Source organism: Beta vulgaris, chromosome 5 (genome assembly GCF_026745355.1).
Source record: "Beta vulgaris subsp. vulgaris cultivar EL10 chromosome 5, EL10.2, whole genome shotgun sequence".
Lineage (NCBI taxonomy): Eukaryota > Viridiplantae > Streptophyta > Magnoliopsida > Caryophyllales > Amaranthaceae > Beta > Beta vulgaris.
In genome coordinates, this window is record NC_079206.1 from 43,875,040 (window position 1) to 43,894,440 (window position 19,401).

Below are 19,401 nucleotides of genomic sequence, written 5' to 3' on the forward strand. Positions count from 1 at the left end.
AGAATTTACGTGTTGGATTTCAAGTGCAAAGAATCAGTTATCACAAGAGAACATATGGTGGGAGGAGTTGACTCAATCTTTAACAAATTATGAGAGAAATAAGGAGGCAGTTGAGGAGATAGAGCTGCCCCCTGTTTTGAAAGAAGCACTACAACAACAATCAGGATTTTCTTTCAGTCAAGTATAAATAAGAAATATGTAGTTTATTTTAGGGGGGAGTGACCATTAACTAATATTCTCTCTCTAGCTCACATAAACTCTCTCATTGACTAGACCATTTTTCTCCTTTCTCATTATTATTCATTGTTACGAAGGGAAGAAGGCATTAGCATTGTAATTCCTCATTGTAATTGACGGCGTCGGCCTACTAGTGGATTGGTGATCAAGAGTATCACTCGCGGTTTTTCCCGTCATTCGGGTTTTCTGCGTCAAAAATTCGTTTGTCTTTTTATTGCTATATTTCCTTTACGTATTTCATTTATTCGTTAATAATATCGATTGCTATAGTATATAGATCTCGTTGTTGGTTCCCTTTTCCTTTTGCGTACTTGGTACAAAATCGACATAAACAATTTGGCGCCCACCGTGGGGCCTTCAGCACGCAAGATCTCTATACATTGTTCATCGCTTTCTTTTTGTCTATTATTTCGTTTGTGCCTTCTCTTTTTTCTGTGTTTGCAATGGCAGGAGATTGGGTAATCACTCAAGAAGTCATAAATGAACTCAACCGCGTCAAGGCTGCTATGGCGGAATTGTAGAATAGCTATGTTGCATCATGCATGGAGAACCAAAGCCTGAAATTTGCTCAAAAGTCCAAAGGCTCTAAGTGCCGCAACATAGGCGACATCTCCAAAATGCCTAACGCCGACATCAAGCATGACGCCGTCATCGAGCATGACGCCGACATCGAGCAGCGTCTTCAGCGACTAGAAGACATGATCGCCAGAATCCCGGCGTCCTCGCCTATGGAGAAAGCGACGCCAAACAGCTATGCGGACTCACCTTTTGCTGAATTTATTGCCATGTCGAGGTTCCAAAGCGTTCTCCGTCCCACCATGAAGATGTGCGACGCACTACAGATTCAAATGACCACGTCGCCCAATACAAACAAGATGATCACCATCTCAATTCCTCGTAGCATGCGCGAGGCATGCATGTGTAAAGGATTCAGATCGACGTTGATTGGACCAGCCCTGCAGTGGTTCATCCACCTTGGCAACGACACTATCTCTTCCTTTGCTCAATTGATTAATATTTTTAATTTACAGTTTGCTAGCAATCGTAAGATGGAAAAACAAGCTAGTGACTTACATAGAATCGCGCAAAAATCTGATGAATCCTTGAAAGAGTTTGTTCACAGGTTTAACAGGGAAAAGGTGTCGATTCCAAATTGTGACGTTAAGACGGCGATTGAAGCTTTCCGACGGGGACTGGATGAAGACTCAGATTTGTAAAAAGAGCTTACCAAGTATCTCTGTCCAACGTTCGAGGATGCTCGAGCCAAAGCCTCGGCCAGATCGTTGGAGGAAGATATGCAGTCAAGAAAGGAATTCTATGATGTTGACAGCAGGAAGTCGACGCCAGACAAAGAAAGTTTGTGGCGTCCAAAGCCTTATGATCGTCCACAACAAGTTCATAGCGTCCGTCAGACTCATCAAGCCAACGACTGGAAAACGATCCTAATTGGACGTCGTCCAAAAAGTGATGTCGACGTCAACAATTGCGACGGCGTCTGGCAATTGGACGTCGTCCAAAAAGTGATGTCGACGTCAACAATTGTGATGGCGTCTGGCAATTGGATGTCGTCCAAAAAGTGATTTTGACGTCAACAATTGCGACGGCATCTGGCAATTGGACATCGTCAATTATTTCATATTTCAAGGAGGGTAAGCACGGTCCCTGAAGTGGAACGTCATCCATCTAAAACTCTATCACTTTTAATCGTATATATGAGAACAAAAGGGACGCTAGTACATGTAAGTAACAAACAAGTTAAATTGAGTTATTTCATTTCATATTGTTCTCAACATATTTTATTTCCTTTGTATTTTAAACGTCATTTCTTTATATTATACTAACTTGAGCGTCGTAGGACCGTTGGGGGAAGCCAACGATCATCTCACCTTTGTTGTATGAAGACAAGCATGGGGGACGAGGATTAGTTGACAGTCAACTTTGAGACAATCGAACACCACAATGTTCACATTCACCTGACGCCATCATCAGCGTCGACGACGACATCACAGTTGATGCCGACCTTTATTATGACGGCGACAGTTTTAAGCTGGGGCATCAAGGTTCGACGGCGTTCAGGTGAACACAACGTGACTACTATACAAAAAGGGACACACACCTTAATAAGTAATCACAACAACATACAAAACACCACACGCAATTCATTAGAAGAGGCAAATTAGCCCTTCTTAATAATTAACACTGCAAGTGGTTTCAAACATCAAAGGTACCTACACACATACGTACACACATTCATATAAACAAAAGGGCCCTACACTTGACGACATATCATGGATGACAACGTTTAGTTTTATAATAAAACCTCTAGTCACAATGGAAAAGTCATATACATACGTACATACATACTTACAAACATACATTCGCATAACACGCAGTAAAGATATGCAACGACTTTTATACACAAAAACTAACACTGAAAACTAATTTGTCTCCATGACATCTTTGTCCTTTACAATAGGGGCATATTCAGCAGTTGTCGCCGTCTCAGCAGCGGAAGCGCACCGTCAGGAAGCATATCGTCGAGAGTTCCAAAAGCAGCAAGGAACTTATGGACGTCGTCTTTTGGAGTCCATGACGCCATCTTACCTTCCATGACGCCGTCTTACCTTGACGATTTTGGCATCATCCAAGATGACAGCAGTAGTAGTTATCGCAGCACCAGTGACGGCGGCAGACAACATGGTGTTCTCTAATTACGACGACGACGTCCGAAATGAACAAACATGAAGTCATATAAGGGGAGGAGGCGTGTGCAGGTATACAAAAGATGGAGAAGTCTTGGGGCATGTAATTGCTGCCACTTCCTCAAGCGGTGGAGCAAGTGTCATCAATTAGGGGCAATTGTTGGGCCCTAGACTTTACGTGTTGGATTTCAAGTGCAAAGAATCAGTTATCACAAGAGAACATATGGTGGGAGGAGTTAACTCAATCTTTAACAAATTAAGAGAGAAATAAGGAGGCAGTTGAGGAGATAGAGCTGCCCCCTATTTTGAAGGAAGTACTACAACAACAATCAGGATTTTCTTTCGGTCAAGTATAAATAAGAGATATGTAGTTTATTTTAGGGGGGGGAGTGACCATTAACTAATATTCTCTCTCTAGCTCACATAAATTCTCTCATTCACTAGACCATTTTTCTCCTTTCTCATTATTATTCATTGTTACGAAGGGAAGAAGGCATTACCATTGTAATTCCTCATTGTAATTGACGGCGTTGGCCTACTAGTGGATTGGTGATCAAGAGTATTACTCGCGGTTTTTCCCGTCATTCGTGTTTTCCGCGTCAAAAATTCGTTTGTTTTTTTATTGCTTTATTTCCTTTAGGTATTTCATTTATTCGTTAATATCGATTGCTATAGTATATAGATCTCGTTGTTGGTTCCCTTTTCCTTTTGCATACTTGGTACAAAATCGGCATAAAAAATTTGGCGCCCACTGTGGGGCCTTCAGCAAGATCTTTATACATCGTTCATCGCTTTCTTTTTGTCTATTATTTCGTTTGTTTGGTGCAAACTTTCGTCGCTTCTGCTTGGAGGCTCATGATTTCAATCGAATGTTCAGCTTATGTGTTATAACGTCCAGGATTGTAAGTGACGCACGTGGTCTGAGCTACTTTCATTCTCGATTATTACGCATTTATGCCTACTTAAAGCTAAACACATATTGTCAATTGTCTTTTAATTGAAATAGTATGTATAAACCATAAAGTCTCTAATAGAAGTATTAATTTAACTGATTCAAGATGTGGAAAATTTATAACCATTTAATTAATGGCATAAGAATTTTCTAAATACAAACATATCTACCGCAATCCAAAGTATATCTCAAACGATCTAGATATAGCAAGTCATAATGATAATAACGTCTAGACTTATACTCGTCATATCTTAATGGGACCATGCAAAACGATCTTGATTAGTTTTTCAGAAATCGATTATCTGGCCACTTAGTTCGGGTGACACAGACACTCCTATGCAGATGACACAATCAAAATGGTCAGGACCTAACAAGATGTCGTCAATTTGTTGCTCTCATCTGGTGCTGATCCACTCTGTAGTTGCTAAATCGTCGGCTTGAACAATTTTAGCGATGTGTTGAAGCATTTCCTAGCTGCTTTCAATTCGCGTTTGATTTCGTGGACGCCCCACTCAGTAGGGAATTCGATATTCTAGTGGTTGGTTGAGGGAATCGCCTTCATCTTGTGAATTCATGGGGTCCCAAGGATGATGTTGTATGCTGAAGGACAGTCGAGGACATTGAACTTGGTCTGTAGGTTGATTCCTTTGTCATACGTCGGCAGAATGATCTCACCAATGGTTTGTTGTGTTTCTCCACTAAACCCGACCAGGATAGTTGATTTTTGAGTCATGTCCTTGTCATCTAGACCCATGCCTTCTAGTGCACTTTTGAATAAAGTGTTTGTTGAAATTCCACCATCAACTAGCACCCTATACAAAAGACAGTTGCTAATAGTTAAGGAGATATTATTGATCTGTCATGGTACTATTCATAACAAATATCGTCGTCTTTGAACGTGATAGGCATCACCTCCAGTCTCCTTTCATCTTCTAACCTGCAATCTTTAGGTACTTTTGACGAGGGAGATCCCTCTCTTGCTAGCTTTTTTACTATAGAATATGTTCTTCCACAAATATCGTATTCATCATAAATAACATTAAATACCTTTACATGCGACTGTGATGTGAGAGAATTTTTCTTAGGGGGATTTTATTAGAGGAGGTTTTCCCTTTGTCTCTAAGCAGGTCATGGAGATGTCTTGTGCGATACAATCCTTTGTCTTGTGACAGTGGTTGTGATGGAATTGACACCACTTTCTCTGGTCCATTTGGGCGTCTAGACGATAATTCTTCCATGGCCAACGCACAAGGGCTTCGATCTTTGTATATGCATTTACCGTTCCTCCGACGTCGACCAAAAATCCATATGACTCGATGTCGTAAAAGGTGTTGTTGTCAACCTTCATGTCCGTACCTGCATTTTCCTGCACATCATGAACATTATTTACTTGGTTTAGACTACTATACGGATGAGATCTTCAGTTGTTTCACTTTGGGACAAATGTGTTTAGATCGATTAACCCTTTTGACGTGTTGTGCGTTAAAATTGTGTTAAGGATGGCATCATCCTCTTCTAATTTCATTTAAGCCAGGGCTCTAGACTTCACTTCTTCAAAGGACTTACACGGGTATTACTTTGTTAGTCGGTTATATAACTTGGAACGCAAGATGAGACCCTTTCTAAAGCACCCTATTGTCGTCTTGGCATCCAGATCTTTGATCCCGATCATCTCCTTGTTGGGACGATTGAAATAGTCGTAAACGAATTCTCTTAGCTTTTGCACGACACCATCTAAGTCACTGGTTTGCTTGTCGAGATTGCAACTTGCTTCAAACTTGTCGTAGAACTTGTTGACCAAAATTGAGCAGTTATCGATGCTTCTAGGTTTCAAATATCTGAGCCATTAATCTTGGTCTAGTCAAGGTTGCTCCAAAAGACTTACACATGCAAGCCTCGACCAAATTCCAAGGGATTGGCGCTTGCCAGATTCTCTCCGTGTACTAGGCGACATGCTTAGTTGAGTTATTAGATCCATCATATGTTGCGGTCAGTATTGGGAGGTTAAGCTTTTTGGGGAGCTTAGCTTTGTGATCTTCTCGATGAATGATGCCGCTGCATAGCGTCTCTATGCTCCACGATACTTGGGGTTGGAGCTCCTCGAAATTTAGAAGATAACATTATTCTTTTGATTCTGATCTTCGTCTTTTTCCTCATTGGAGTCAGGTTCTTCGTGTTCGTCGGAATCAGCGTTGTCTGCATTAGAGAGACTACCTATGGACCTGATTTTCTTGATATTTTGTTAGCGCTTGAATTTGAGGCTTTGGTTGACGCCAACTCTTCTTGGAGTGTTTGACTACTTTTTCTTGCGACTTGGTGAATTCAGACGACATGTGTTCATTATTCTTTTTTGATTTATGCCATTTCTGCTTTCATCTGCTCATACATCTTTATCATTTCTTCAAGAGTCATTTATGAGGCCATTGCTCTTCACTATTGAAAAAAGATTAGGGTCTAAGTATTGGCCCTGCGGTGGGCGCCAAATTTTTTACGTGAAATTTTGCTCAATTAAGGACAAGAATTAATTGGGACGTCAACAACTAGACGAATTGGAATGAAATAATGGAGGAAAAATCAGGAGAATGATGCAAGGAAATGTTAATGCGAAAAAATCCCAATGAAAATGGGCAAGAAATCGAGAGTAGTTGTGAGTCCACCATCACTAGATGCAACCATCATTGATTTCTCACGATAATAATACAACCTAAGTAAATTTTCTACGTACAATGTGATGTATCAAATGCAATAACAATGAAACATAATCAAAGTGTTTGCTCCAGAATGCTTGTAAGTACTCCGAGGGTTTCTATGATAGCTTGTGCGTCCGATTTCCAACATTTGATCTTGTATTTATAGGCTTTGGGACACGTCAAAGTGGTTCCTAAAATCAAGTAGACAATCTAAGAATGTAAAAACAATGAATAATAATCAAAGAGTTTGCTCTATAATAACGCTTATAAGATATACTCACAGGATTTGTATGATAGCTTTGCGTGCAATTTCCATCATTTAATCTTGCATTTATAGGCTTTGTGACACGTCCAAAAGTTTCCTAAAATCAAGGAGATGATCTTGGAATAGCTATCCTCCATGCTACTTCTCTTCTAATTCTTTGCAAGTGTGTCGTTATTCATTGAGTCTCTTTACTCGTTCAAACTCAAACCAAGAGAACATGTTCCTTCCAAATTGGCCTATATTCCTTAATATAGCCAATCTGTTATACTCACGTCTAGACCGTTGGGATGCATATTCTGTCGTGAATGTCATCTTATCTAGACCTGTGAAAATTCAGCTATAACACTCTTGCCTTATAATATTTTCTCCATTCACCTTCTTGTCAGATTTGAGAGATTTTAATTGACTTATCACTTCACTAATAAATAATATATCGCATCACCTTGATGATACAAAGATGTGGTAACAAAATTTTACAACCATTTGTCTGGTTTATTAATGCTCATGCATGCTAGCAACACCGAATTATATTATGGATCAAGGTGCATGATGCACATCTTGCTCTTGGATCATGCGCACCATCTTTGGCATAAAGAAAAATGTGAACTACATGCTGCAGAATTGCATGTAAAAGACTTGACACCATTGTCCCTGTAAATGTAATAAAGATACAAAGACTTTGGTACTTCCAGCTAGAAGTTCATTTATTATGCCTAAGGCTAAAGAAAATTGCAAAGATGTAAAAGATTTGACATCATGATATGGTCTCGCTGGACTTGAGAACGATCATCGTTATGGACCAAGCACCAAGAACATAAGTTCCTTCGTAATACCGAAAACAAAGATGTAAATGGTTAATGGTTTTATGAAAGTAAAAATTAATAATAACAAGTACTGAGTGGTATTTCTTTCGTTTTTTATGTAGAGAAAAATGTAGTCTTTTAAAAACTCGTCGAAATGCCTATCAAAATGAAAGTTTTTTATAGAATAAATGGCACTATTATTCTGTGAGGAAAAGTGAACTAGATATTGAAAAACGAGGAAATTTAGTGAGCCAAATCCATGTCAACTGTAATAGCTAGCTAAATCAGATATCACAAACTGCAAACAATGTTCATTTCTAGCTTCTAATCTAGAAACAAATGGTAATGCTTAGTAGTCAAATTAATGTCGTTCAATGAAATTCAGATGATATTTTGTTCAATGTAACATTTCCATCACTTGGTCATGAAACTCATCCAATTCCTAGAACAAATATATATATATATATAAATGTTGAAGAGGGCTGAGTTATTTACTTACAGGTCAGAGACTTGTTACCACAAAAAGTTGTCAAGGTTTGTTATGTAGAGAAAAATAAGAGATGCATGTGGATGAAACACACAACTGGCATGTAGCTATTCACACTCAACATATGCATTTTCATGTCTCCTATATATTAACCCAGACCTTGGCACCATTAATAAGAGTATAAGACCTCCATCTTTATTAATTTAAACCCAAGAAAGAGAAGGTCTCACAAAATGGTGCCTTGCTATCTCCTCTCTCAAATCACCGTTACTTCGTTGCTATTTCTCGTCTCCTTCCTCACCTTTACTCAATCACAGATAACTCCTATTACCCCTTCACCCGCGACAATGGCAGAGTGTGGGCCACGCCTCATTGTACTCGCTCCATGTGCACCGTTCGTGGAAGGGCAAACTCCAGGGCCCACTGAACAGTGCTGTGATAACCTCATTCAAGTGTACGACCAGCAGCGAAGTTGCCTCTGCCTCTTCCTCAATGGTACTGCATTGGCATCTCTCCCTATCAACACTACCCTCGCTCTTCAGCTGCCTGGCCTCTGTAGTCCCCAAATTGACCCCTCTACTTGCTCACCTTCAGGTATACATTCACTTCTGACTCCTCTATATTACATGAAAATTCTGAGGTCCTGACATATATGTACATTTAACTTCTTTATCACTTATCAGTGTACTTAGCTAACATGTTTTTCGTTCAATTTGGTTTTCTTTGTTTTTACTTTTTTGGTGGGTTGAGTAAAAGGTGGATCAGCACCTCCTATATCACCAGCATCTCCGGATTCATTCAGGAACAGTCCAAGTGCCGCTGCTGCTGCAGGTAGGAATTTCTGGACTTCACTCGGCTGCAAGATATCTGAGTTTATAACTACTAAGAAATTATTTATTTTCTATAGCAAAAATTTGGCAAGAAAATAATTGGTTAATTTGGTTTTCTGAGTTTTAGGGGCTCCAACTATTAATGTTGCACCAAGGCCAAGCACTGTCAGATTTGGGTTAGGGAAGAGCTCAGCTTACAAGTTAGCAGGCTGTCAGATTTGGGGAGTTGCTGTAGCAGCGATCTTTCTACTGTTAGAAAACTTAGCGTGATCGTTGTTGATGAAGAAACTGATGACGATGACTGTGTAATTGCATCTAGGCTAGGGAGAATCAAAAAAGACAAGTAGTACTTTGTCCACATATGATTTCATACTAGTTAATTGAACCCTTATTCTATCAATTCATAACCAAGAATTTACCTTTTTTACAGCAGTTTATTACTCTACACTTTCCCGCCGCTACCCCCTCCCCCACCATTTTTCCCCAACTTGAATGGTGCTTGCATGATCATAATCCCTTCAGTATGTAATGCATATACACGAGTCGGGGAAACAAACGATAGCATGAGTGTGAACAGGAGTAGACGTTCTGTAATCCCACTTCCTCTTCTACAAGGAATAGACATTCCAATAAAATAGAGGGACAACGTATTAAGTCTTCAAGTATAATTTATAGCTATTAAAAAGACCTTCATTCTATCTTGTCACTCCTAGTGTTTACACATTTCTTACACGGGTAGCCTTACTCTATGTATACAGAGGAAAATAAAAAGCAATACAGGACAAATTTAAGGCTAAGATAATTGCTGTTCCATCATAACCAAGTTGTAGATAGTGCTTTGTTCCAATACCTTGTTGCTATTCCAAAGCTGGAGCCTCCTCAGTAGGATTAGACTCGAATACATCCGTGTCAGAAGCCTCGGGTCCTTCCAAGAGGTCCTGTGACTGGATAGATTCCTTGAATGCAGGAGTTTCTCTAAAATCTGTAGCCCCTTCGTTGAAGGTGGCCACAGCAATGCCACATGCAATCAGCTGTCAGGACCAAATCAAACATAAAGTCAGTATAAAAAAATTAAACAGACTTTAGCGCTGCAAGTTGATGGTGAAAGATGTAGATACAAGCATAGACATGCATATAATTGTATCGTGCAACATCTTAAGACTGACTATCCAACAGAGCAATGGCTAAGATGACAGCAACATAAACTTAAAAAAAAAAAAAGTATTTCACATCAGCATAAAGTAGACAAATGTGCTAATCCTAATGCCTTCATATAACAGGCCATAAGTCATAAGAGTCAATCAGAAATCACAGCGAAAGACTAGAAGGAAATGACTGCATGTCTTAACCTCTCTAATGATAAGACACTCAAATTAACCACCAAAACACGAGATAGGGAAACTCATCTAAAAGTATTACCATGAAATCCTAGTTCCTCTATGACTCAGTAGACACTATTAGGCTTACAACAGATTTTGTATGCTCAACCAAATGTTGAGAACTTGCTAAAATTCATTGGCAAAAGGAATTTAGCAAACTAAAAGTTCCTTTACACTAAGTTGCAGCAAGCCAGCAAGCATGGTTTTCAAATCTCTCATCAATAGATTACTTTGGACTTTCACAAGCCTCGCTACAAAATAGGCAATTCATGTCTTTTCTACAGTCTCTAATAATGAATTGATGAGTCTCTATATGTCAAAATAATTTGTTGGAAAACCTCCACATGTTTCAAGCAATACTCACAAAGTTTGATATGCGAGATATTCAAGAAACACAATTAAAAAGCAAATTATTAGATACGTCAAATAATGTGTGCAGACTGTGCACCTAGAAAAAAGCAACAATCTAGAGGGTATATGAGGAATGAACGACTTGTTCCCTGTAAATTATTTTGATTGTACAAAAGGATTAAAGAGCAAGTAAGTGAGATGTCCAAAGTTCCTTAAAAAAAACATCCCATAGAATTGAAAAGTTCATAATAAATCATTGTGGGACCATCTCCTACAACCATTTGCCTCACCTTAGAGCACATGCTCTTAGTTGCAGCTAATATATGCTCCTATTTGATTTAAATCCTTCCTTAACTATAAAATATAGTAATAACCCTATTTGACTGTTCATGCAGTAAGAGATGTATTCACAGCATTCTTCTATGTTTAGATTGATATGGTGCTACGAGACTACCTAAGATGCTCAAGTGGTTGCCAATGATTACAAGTGGACCTGTTGCAGGAGTAAGGTGATTAGAGTGGCTATTGCAGCTACTATCTATCAACTGTGGATGGTCGGGAATGATGCTTTTCCGGAACAGCAAGTTTGCTACTGTTAAGCACAGTATAGGAGAAATAAGATACATTGTACAGAATGTATTCAGAAGTCTTATAGGGAAATTCACACTGTAAACGTTTGTCACTAGAGGGTTTTGAACAGAGTCACATGTTAGTTTGTAATTAGTCTAAGTTTGGCCTTGTAAAGGTTAGTTGGTGCATGACCTTTGTAGATATGAGAAGGGTCCTTCCTGGAAGGTTTGTTTTCTTCTACTGTTGGTCTTAGGTGGTAAATCTTACCTTTTTGGGAATACAAATTACTGACTTTCCAAAAAAAAAGAAGTATGTATTCATTAGCTTTTCTATGTTCTATCTCTCTATTTTAGCTTCAAACTGGAAACTGGAATTCACACTAGCTGGTCCTCCTTTCTTTTCCCAAATATACAAGACATCAAGCCCCATCATAAATCCATCTCGAAGGCAAATAAGTGGATTTGCCTACTTTTCACAGCAAAGCAACGTTACTTTATTATGTGGCTTCACATTATACACAAATTGTGTGTTTGACTAAACCATATCCCTAATCTCTGATATTGGGCAAAGTACCTAAAATGATGTTAGAGTAAGATACTTGATATTTTGATCAAAAGAGAGTACCTCACACCAACATAAACCACTTAACTTGTAAAATCTTTGAAAAATTGACATGAGCAGTCTCGACTATGTCCTCTCTACTTTAAACAGTCCGAACTACTAATTAACTCAGGATAGTCCCTAACTTTGGGGGTGTCTTCCCAAAATAATCTTGTATGATTTATGACTTGTTAAATAATGAATTGATAGCAAAATCAATTGATAGCAAAATCAATAATCTTCAAAAGAAAAGAATCTTCTTTACCAATTTAAATGCTACAAGTAACAAGGGATTATTATGAGAAGACATCTAAAGTTGAGAATATTTCAGGTTATTCAATAGTTAGAGTTGTTTAAAGAAGAGGGGCATAGTTGGGACTCTCGTTGACTCCTTGTCAACTTTTGAAATCTATAAGGGGGCGTTTGGTTCATATTATCAATTCGGACAAGGATTTTACAACTTTTGAAATCTATAAGGGGGTGTTTGGTTCATATGAGAAGACACCCCCTAAGTTTGTTGTTCGGACAGGCATGTTCCACTCCGAGGATAATACCCTCATGGCTTCATACACATACCTGCTGTATTTATCACAAATTTGATTAAATAAGCCAGATGGAGATGGAGTGCTTTGCGTTCAACATCTCTTAGAAGTATAAGTATTTTTATATCATAATAAAGCATAAGCTTCAACAAAAACAGTCTATTATTTAATCAGGGTGATAGTGTTAGTGTATATATAATGAACTTAAACTTACTCGTACTTTATCCTATGGTTAGGATGCGTTCTATTCACTTGAATACTCCTTACCTTATCTGAAATGAACTTAACTAGATATTATTGAAGTTTATTTTATAAGATGTTAGAACTCACCTGAATTTAACTAAATTAAAAAGACTTGAAACTCACTTTTGTATTGAAAAAAGCTGACAACAGACAAAGGGAAACTACTTTAGTTTCCAAAATTCTGTTTTTTAGTTTCAATTAACTCAAACCATAACGAACAGGCCCTAATTAACAAAGTTTTCACATGCAAAACACCATCCATTATTCCATTTCCTGACTTTAAGGCTTAAATTAATCATTTAAAATAGCAAAGAATAAGAGAAAGAAAAGGAAGAAATTACCGCAAAAACAATACCAAAAGCCCACAAATACTGAACAACAAAGCCAAAAGTATCCCACTGAGGTCCCTCCCAAAAGTCAGTTTGAAGACCAGGCAAGTCAGGCAAGAAATAGCCATCATCAACACCTTCAATCACATCATCACCATTATTCTCAAAATCTCCAATCATAACATTCTTCTTATCTTCATCCTTAGTTGTCGTCGAAGAATTTCTTCTGTTTTTGCTGTCGAATTTACCAGTTCGAGAGCTGAATTTTCCAGTGGCGGATGCGATGAAGGTTGTTGTTGTTGTTGTTGTTGTTCTTGAGGAGAGAGAAAGTGGAGACCGGAAGAATTGGATTGATAATTGAGTGTTTGACAAGGTGGTGGTGGTGGTGATAGTGGTGTATTTGTTGAATAGAGTGGCACCACCAATGGGTTTGTTAATGGTGAGAGCCATTCTGTTTTTCTTTTTTCTTTTTTGAGTGGACGAGAAGCTTGTGAGCTTTTTTTTCAGTATGGGTTTTTTTTTTTTATTATCTTTCCTTTTTGGTTCTTCAAGTAAGTGATTATTTAAGCTCCACCCCGTCATATTATCATTGTTGTTCTCTTTATCTCTATTATATAAGGGAAGGGGGAGTAATGGTGTCCTTTTTTGAAATGCCTATTTTGCCCCCCTTCCCTTTTTAAATTACAAATTCACTTACAAACTACAATCTATGAAAAAATTGACTTGAAATCAAAGTGCCTACTTTCTTTACAATTTATGAAGTATTGTACTTAATTCAAAAATCAACTAAAAAATTATAATATTAGAAATCATAAATAAATTCAATAAAATTTATATTTTATTCATAGAATTTAACTTTGAAAAGTAAAAAAAAAAACAAAAATAATGGTGAGAGACTTAAGTGACAGAAACTAAACCAATCAAATTTTGCAACTAAAAACAATTATACTTCGTATGTCTAATGTTCAAAATTTGACTCTTATGCCGAAGAAAATCGAGTCTCTATTTCGAAAAAATTCAAGCACGCATCGCGTGCAAAAAATTCTAGTTTTGCAATAGGCTCAAGCTCAAAATTCTATTGTGCTCCTGTTGGATTATGCTCCAAAACTAATCAAATAGTTTTCTTAAGACTCGTCTGACACAATACAATTGGTCGGACCACTTCAGTTAGAAGCACTTGTGCTTCAGTTAGACGCACTTGGGTTTCAGTTGGTCTTTTTTTTTCAGGTAGTTTTCATTTTTTTTCAGGTTGTCTTCATTTTTTTAGTTAGTCTTAATTTTTTTTCAATTAGTCTTAATTTTTTTTCAGTTAGTCTTAATTTTTTTTCAGTTAGTCTTCATTTTTTTCAGTTAGTCTTAATTTTTTTTCAGTTGGTCCATTATTTGTTTCAGTTGGTCTATTATTTATTTCAGTTGGTCTATTATTTCTTTCAGTTGGTACACATATTACGAAACAAAGTCCAACTGAAACAAAACAATAACTAACTGAAACAAAACAATAACCAACTGAAACAAAACAATAACTAACTGAAACAAAACAATAACCAACTGAAACAAAAAAAAAATAACCATCTGAAAATGGAAAATAGGAAAAGAATGAAGACTGAAATTAAGAATTTCATGAAGAAAACATCGAACCTCAATTTGTTGTGAATGGTGGAAATCTCAAGTAATTTCATGCGATCTTCCCCTTCCTCTTCACAAGGGGGATTTTCATTCTTTCTCTCTCCTCTGCTTCTGCGTTTCTTCCCACCATTCACATGAAATTAACACATTAATTCTTAATTACTTGAAATCTCAAGAAAGAATTTCCCCTTGTGAAGATTTTCCCCTTCCTCAAGAATTTCTGCGGCAACAATCTCATTCAATTCTGCTACTTTTCATTCAATTCTGCGGCAACCATCTTCTGCTCGTATAGAAATCTTCTACTCTTGCTTCTGAATGAAAGAATTGAATGAAATACTTAAAAAAAAAAAAAAAGATGTTGGAGTATTTGTAAGCTATACGCGGGACACCTCAATCTCAAGACACAGAATATAAGAACTACAGTGGAGGAAGTGTGGTTTTTTTTCATTTGGGTCAGCCCGTCTGACAGTAAGTATTTGGTCAGACGGTCTGACCCAATACTTTCACTTAGAACTAATTACTAATAATTAGAGCAACTCCAATGGTGCTTGAAGAGGGACTTGCTAGCAAATTTCAGAAATATTAAGCCACTTGCCCAACCGTTGGAGTAAGTTGCTGGAAACAATTTAGCTAATGAACTTTGCTCTACAAAGCCAAATTTGCCAAGCCAATTATGTGGGCCCAATGTTGTTGGAGGATGAAGAAAGATATAGTGCGTGGCCTTCACTGTCAATTGTTGTAGCAAATGGGTTTCACGCACAAGCTATTGAAAGGAAACATAAAAGTGTGGTTGGACCCACATGCTACATCTTTGATTTTTCCACCAATGGTTATATTTCAAGCAACTCAATGAATTTGGCTTAACCATTGTTGGGGTTTTGATTTAAAGTGAAGTTAGCTAGAGAAATCTAGGTGGCAACTTAGCTAAATTTCCATTTTGCTTAACCATTGGAGTTGCTCTATAGTGATCTACATAATGGTTTATTTAGTGGGATAACAAGTAGTGGATTAAGTAGTGGGCAGTATTAGTAGTGTTTTATATGCCTATTTAAAGATTGTTTTATTTAGTTATTTATGTATGAAAAAAATATATAAATGTAGTCTTTCTAATTTTCTCCAAGTTTCTCTTTCATCATCTAAAGATTCTACACTCCCAGGAGCACGGTGCACAACATGCACTCAGTAAATTTGTTCCATTTTCGATGAGTAAATGTTTAATTTCAACAAATGTTCATTTTAAGCATATGTTTTAGCAAAAAAAAGTCGTATTTTTCATAAAAGTTGTTCTATATTCAATAAGCAAATGTTCGTTTTAAACTTATTTTTCAGTAGAAAATTATATTCTATTTTTTGTGAAAATTATTTTATTTTCGATAAGCAAATATTCCATTTTTAATAATATTCTTTTAAAACTTATTGTATACACAAAAAATTTCGAGTCAAAATAATATAAGACAAGAAACAAAGTAACAAAGAAATTATATTTCAATAAATGTATTGAGTACAATCTCTGTAAACAGTTTATAATGAAAATAAACTAAGTCCTCTGATTCTGTTCCGTCACTTGAGAGTGACACGTGTTGGTGTCGACGTGGAGTTGAATGTAGACTGACCTGTTACGTTGTCAAAGTCAACCTGAGTTTGAGTGTGGGATGACGTTTTGTCGACGTCAACCTGAGTTTGAGTTTTGTTTGGGTATATTCGAATGAGGGCTGATAAAGCTTGAATCTCAGTCAAATATCTTTGAGTGTATCTGAATAGTCAGCACAGGTTTGATCTGCCAATTCACTATATTGCTCGGGTTTGTGAGAGAATACAAGTGCTTAGCTAGAGAGAGAGTAGAGAAAGTAGCCAGTGATGATTTACAATATCTGAGATAATGGACTATTTATACTAAATTAGAATAATGACGTTGCTTCATAGCCGTTTTTTCCCTTGATGCTGATTGGCCCAGATCTTATTCTAATGGGACGTGCGTATATCTCTTCCCTTGGTAGTTATCTTTAGCCCACTTTCTTCTCCATTATACGCTACTTCCTTAAATGTAGGATAAACCCCAACCTCCTGCCAAGTCAGCGATCCTTGTTCTTTTTATACGCTTAATGGACTTCTGCGACCTGACCTTGGCGAAGTAACATAACTTGGCTGCTTCGTTTGATGCCAAGTTAGGATAATCTGGCCCCTAACAATTAGCAAATTGATTATGAGTTTAGTTAAAAGGAGTTGTGTTCGTTTATATTTGGAATGGTTATTGATGAATGGTTATAGTATTTGTTAAGAATTGTTGTTATATGATGACAAGTTCGGTTTACATAACATGTAATTAGGGAATAATGATAAGCGTATATAGATTCTAAATTGAGAATGGATTATGGTTCCGTTTTCTAGTTTTGATTAGTTTGAGAATAGTTGTTGAATTTGTGGTTATTTGAGAGTTGAGGAATTAAGATTATTGTCATAAAGGATCTTTAAATTAGGAATTGGTTATGGTTTCATTTTCTAGTTTAGAATAGTTATGTTATTGATTATCGTTATTGTCATTGAGTTTAATTATGGAACAATGTTATGGAATTCAAGAAAGCTGATAGGATTATGTAGTTCTCAAAGTTCTTATTGTCAGAGTTAAAGAATGGATCACAAATGAAGTAACTTTTATGTTCACTAAAATAATTTACTTATGCCCATGTGTGTGTGGATCTCTTTATTCTATTTTTGATAAATTAGTTCGTACTATGGCTGTGGTTATGAATATGATGTTGTGAGTTGATTCTGGAAATATTATTTGATAATATGAATACACAATTGTTTTGCTGGATTTATGAATTGAAAATAGAAAGTGGGCAAGGTATGGGTGGAGGATGGTTATTACTCTTTTCACTAGTAGAATAAATCCTTATCGATGCGGTCATTAAGTGGCCTATTACGACGGTTTTGGCCGCGCAGCAATTAAGGGGGCAACAATAGGTAATTAATATATTGATGCGGTTTTAAGATGCGGTTTTAAACCGCAGCAATATTTGAACATATTGTTGCGGTTTCTGGGTTAAACCGCAGCAATATTTGACCATATTGTTGCGGTTTCTGGGTTAAACCGCAGCAATATATATATTTTATATCAAATTCATAAAGTATATTTCTGTGGTTTCTAGGGAAAATCGCAGCAATATGTTGTATTCAATAATAAAAAAATAGGCATATTGTTGCGGTTTCTTAGGAAAACCGCAAGGTACAGGTGTAAGCAAAAAAAAAAAAAAATTTTTTGCATTTTGCCAATAAATTCAAAAGATAAAAAAGATTAAGAAAAATAGCAAAAAATCAGAAACTTCCACCAGAAAATAAAATGAAACTAACAAAGAAAAAAACTACAATAAGAAAAGTGAACAAAAAAAACGAAAATGAAACTAATGAAGAAAAAAACTATACTTCAATTCTACAAGCAACAAAGTCTGGTATTTTCCTCTGAACACTACATGTATTATATCTAAATTCTTCAATAATCATAAACTAAGACTACTAAAGAATGTTGGTTCAAACAATAACTATAAAGATTTGACAAATAGACCTGTTCAAACAACAATAACCTGTCTACGATATGTTTGATATTCATCTCTGTGAAAAATGCACATGGAAAAACCTCACCTATGTCTCTTTGCAACCAACACTAAACTTGGCTATATAAAACCCAATTGTGTTAGATATTGAAGGATCAAACCTCTGCACAAGTTCCTCCTCCCCTGGCCTTAACCATTCCTCTGTATACCTATCAGATAACTCACAGCGACCAAGCAACCCCGGTCCACCAAATCAAAGTTATAGAAACTTGTATGTATCGAGAGCATAACGCACCAATGCTTCATTTTCACTTGGGTTTATCGTACAAGTTGAATATACAATAACTCCTCCAGGGCGAACTAGTTGCACCGCTTGATCAACCAATTTTAAAATGAGCAACAAAACAAAAAAAAAAAAACAATAAACAGATCTAAAAAAAAGGAAAAAAAATATCTAAAACGAAATATGAAAAATCAACCAAAAAAAGATCTACAAGGAAAAAAAAAACAACAAACAGATATAAAAAAACGAAAAAAAAATGAAAAAAAAAAACTAAAAAAAAAAGAGAAAAGAAACAGAAATCTAGAGACAAATTTTGCTTCGTCGGAGGCCGAAAAGCTGTGTTGCTTCGCCATGGTGAGGATGAAGGAGAGGGAGAAGAAACCAACGCTGAGAAACGACGACAATTGAAGTTGCGTTGCTTCGCCATCTTGAAACGACAACGAGAAAATCTCGAGATGAGCCACCGAGACTAGAAAATATGCGTTGCTTTGTTCTCCGCCACAGCCTGCTGTCGAACGGTCGTCGGGCAGTGAATATTGTCGAAGGTCATGTGGCTAAACCATCAGACAATGATGATAGGATGAGATGGTTAGAGGAAGAGAGAAGGAGAGAAACTGATGAGAGGGAGGCGTTAATCTGAGAGAGTGAGAGGAGGAGAGAAACTGATGAGAGGGAGGCGTGAAACATGAGAGGGAGGCGTGAAACTGAGAGAGTGAGAGGAGGAGAGAAATTGATGAGAGGGAGGCGTGAAACTGAGAGAGTAAGAGGAGGAGAGAGAGAGGGGAGGGAAACCCTAGGTTGGTAAATGACATAATAACGGCACCCCACTATCTTAATATTAATTTTTAAAGCCTATTGTTGCGGTTTTTTCTAGGAACCGCAACAATAGGTTCAAATAATATTTTTTTTATATTATTTGAATATATTGCTGTAGTTTTTGTCAGAAACCGCATCAATATAT

The 19,401-nt window shown here is 37.0% G+C and overlaps 2 protein-coding genes across 2 annotated transcripts; one reads left to right on the plus strand and one right to left on the minus strand.

Annotated features, from left to right (window-relative positions):
- Nucleotides 1-8,369: 8,369 nt before the first annotated feature.
- Nucleotides 8,370-9,425, plus strand: LOC104893561 (non-specific lipid transfer protein GPI-anchored 10). Its single transcript, XM_048645401.2, has 3 exons — nt 8,370-8,730; nt 8,893-8,967; nt 9,094-9,425. The coding sequence occupies exons 1-3, from the start codon at nt 8,370-8,372 to the stop codon at nt 9,234-9,236; spliced, it is 579 nt and encodes a 192-aa protein (XP_048501358.2). The 3' UTR covers nt 9,237-9,425.
- Nucleotides 9,426-9,616: 191 nt separating this feature from the next.
- Nucleotides 9,617-13,521, minus strand: LOC104893560 (hypothetical protein). The gene is made up of 2 exons (XM_010679679.4): nt 12,993-13,521; nt 9,617-9,997 (listed from the first exon to the last, which is right to left on the minus strand). Exons 1-2 carry the CDS (start codon nt 13,428-13,430, stop codon nt 9,824-9,826), a joined length of 612 nt encoding a protein of 203 aa, XP_010677981.2. The 5' UTR covers nt 13,431-13,521; the 3' UTR covers nt 9,617-9,823.
- Nucleotides 13,522-19,401: the final 5,880 nt, after the last annotated feature.

Excerpts from the sequence above, each read along its gene's own strand:
- LOC104893560 (XM_010679679.4), bottom strand. The coding sequence starts at position 13,430 with ATGGCTCTCACCATTAACAAACCCATTGGTGGTGCCACTCTATTCAAC. Across the intron at positions 9,998-12,992 it reads CTTTTGGTATTGTTTTTGCG|CTGATTGCATGTGGCATTGC; the intron begins GTAATTTCTTCC and ends TGGTCCTGACAG.
- LOC104893561 (XM_048645401.2), top strand. The coding sequence starts at position 8,370 with ATGGTGCCTTGCTATCTCCTCTCTCAAATCACCGTTACTTCGTTGCTA. Across the intron at positions 8,731-8,892 it reads CTCTACTTGCTCACCTTCAG|GTGGATCAGCACCTCCTATA; the intron begins GTATACATTCAC and ends GTTGAGTAAAAG. Across the intron at positions 8,968-9,093 it reads AAGTGCCGCTGCTGCTGCAG|GGGCTCCAACTATTAATGTT; the intron begins GTAGGAATTTCT and ends TCTGAGTTTTAG.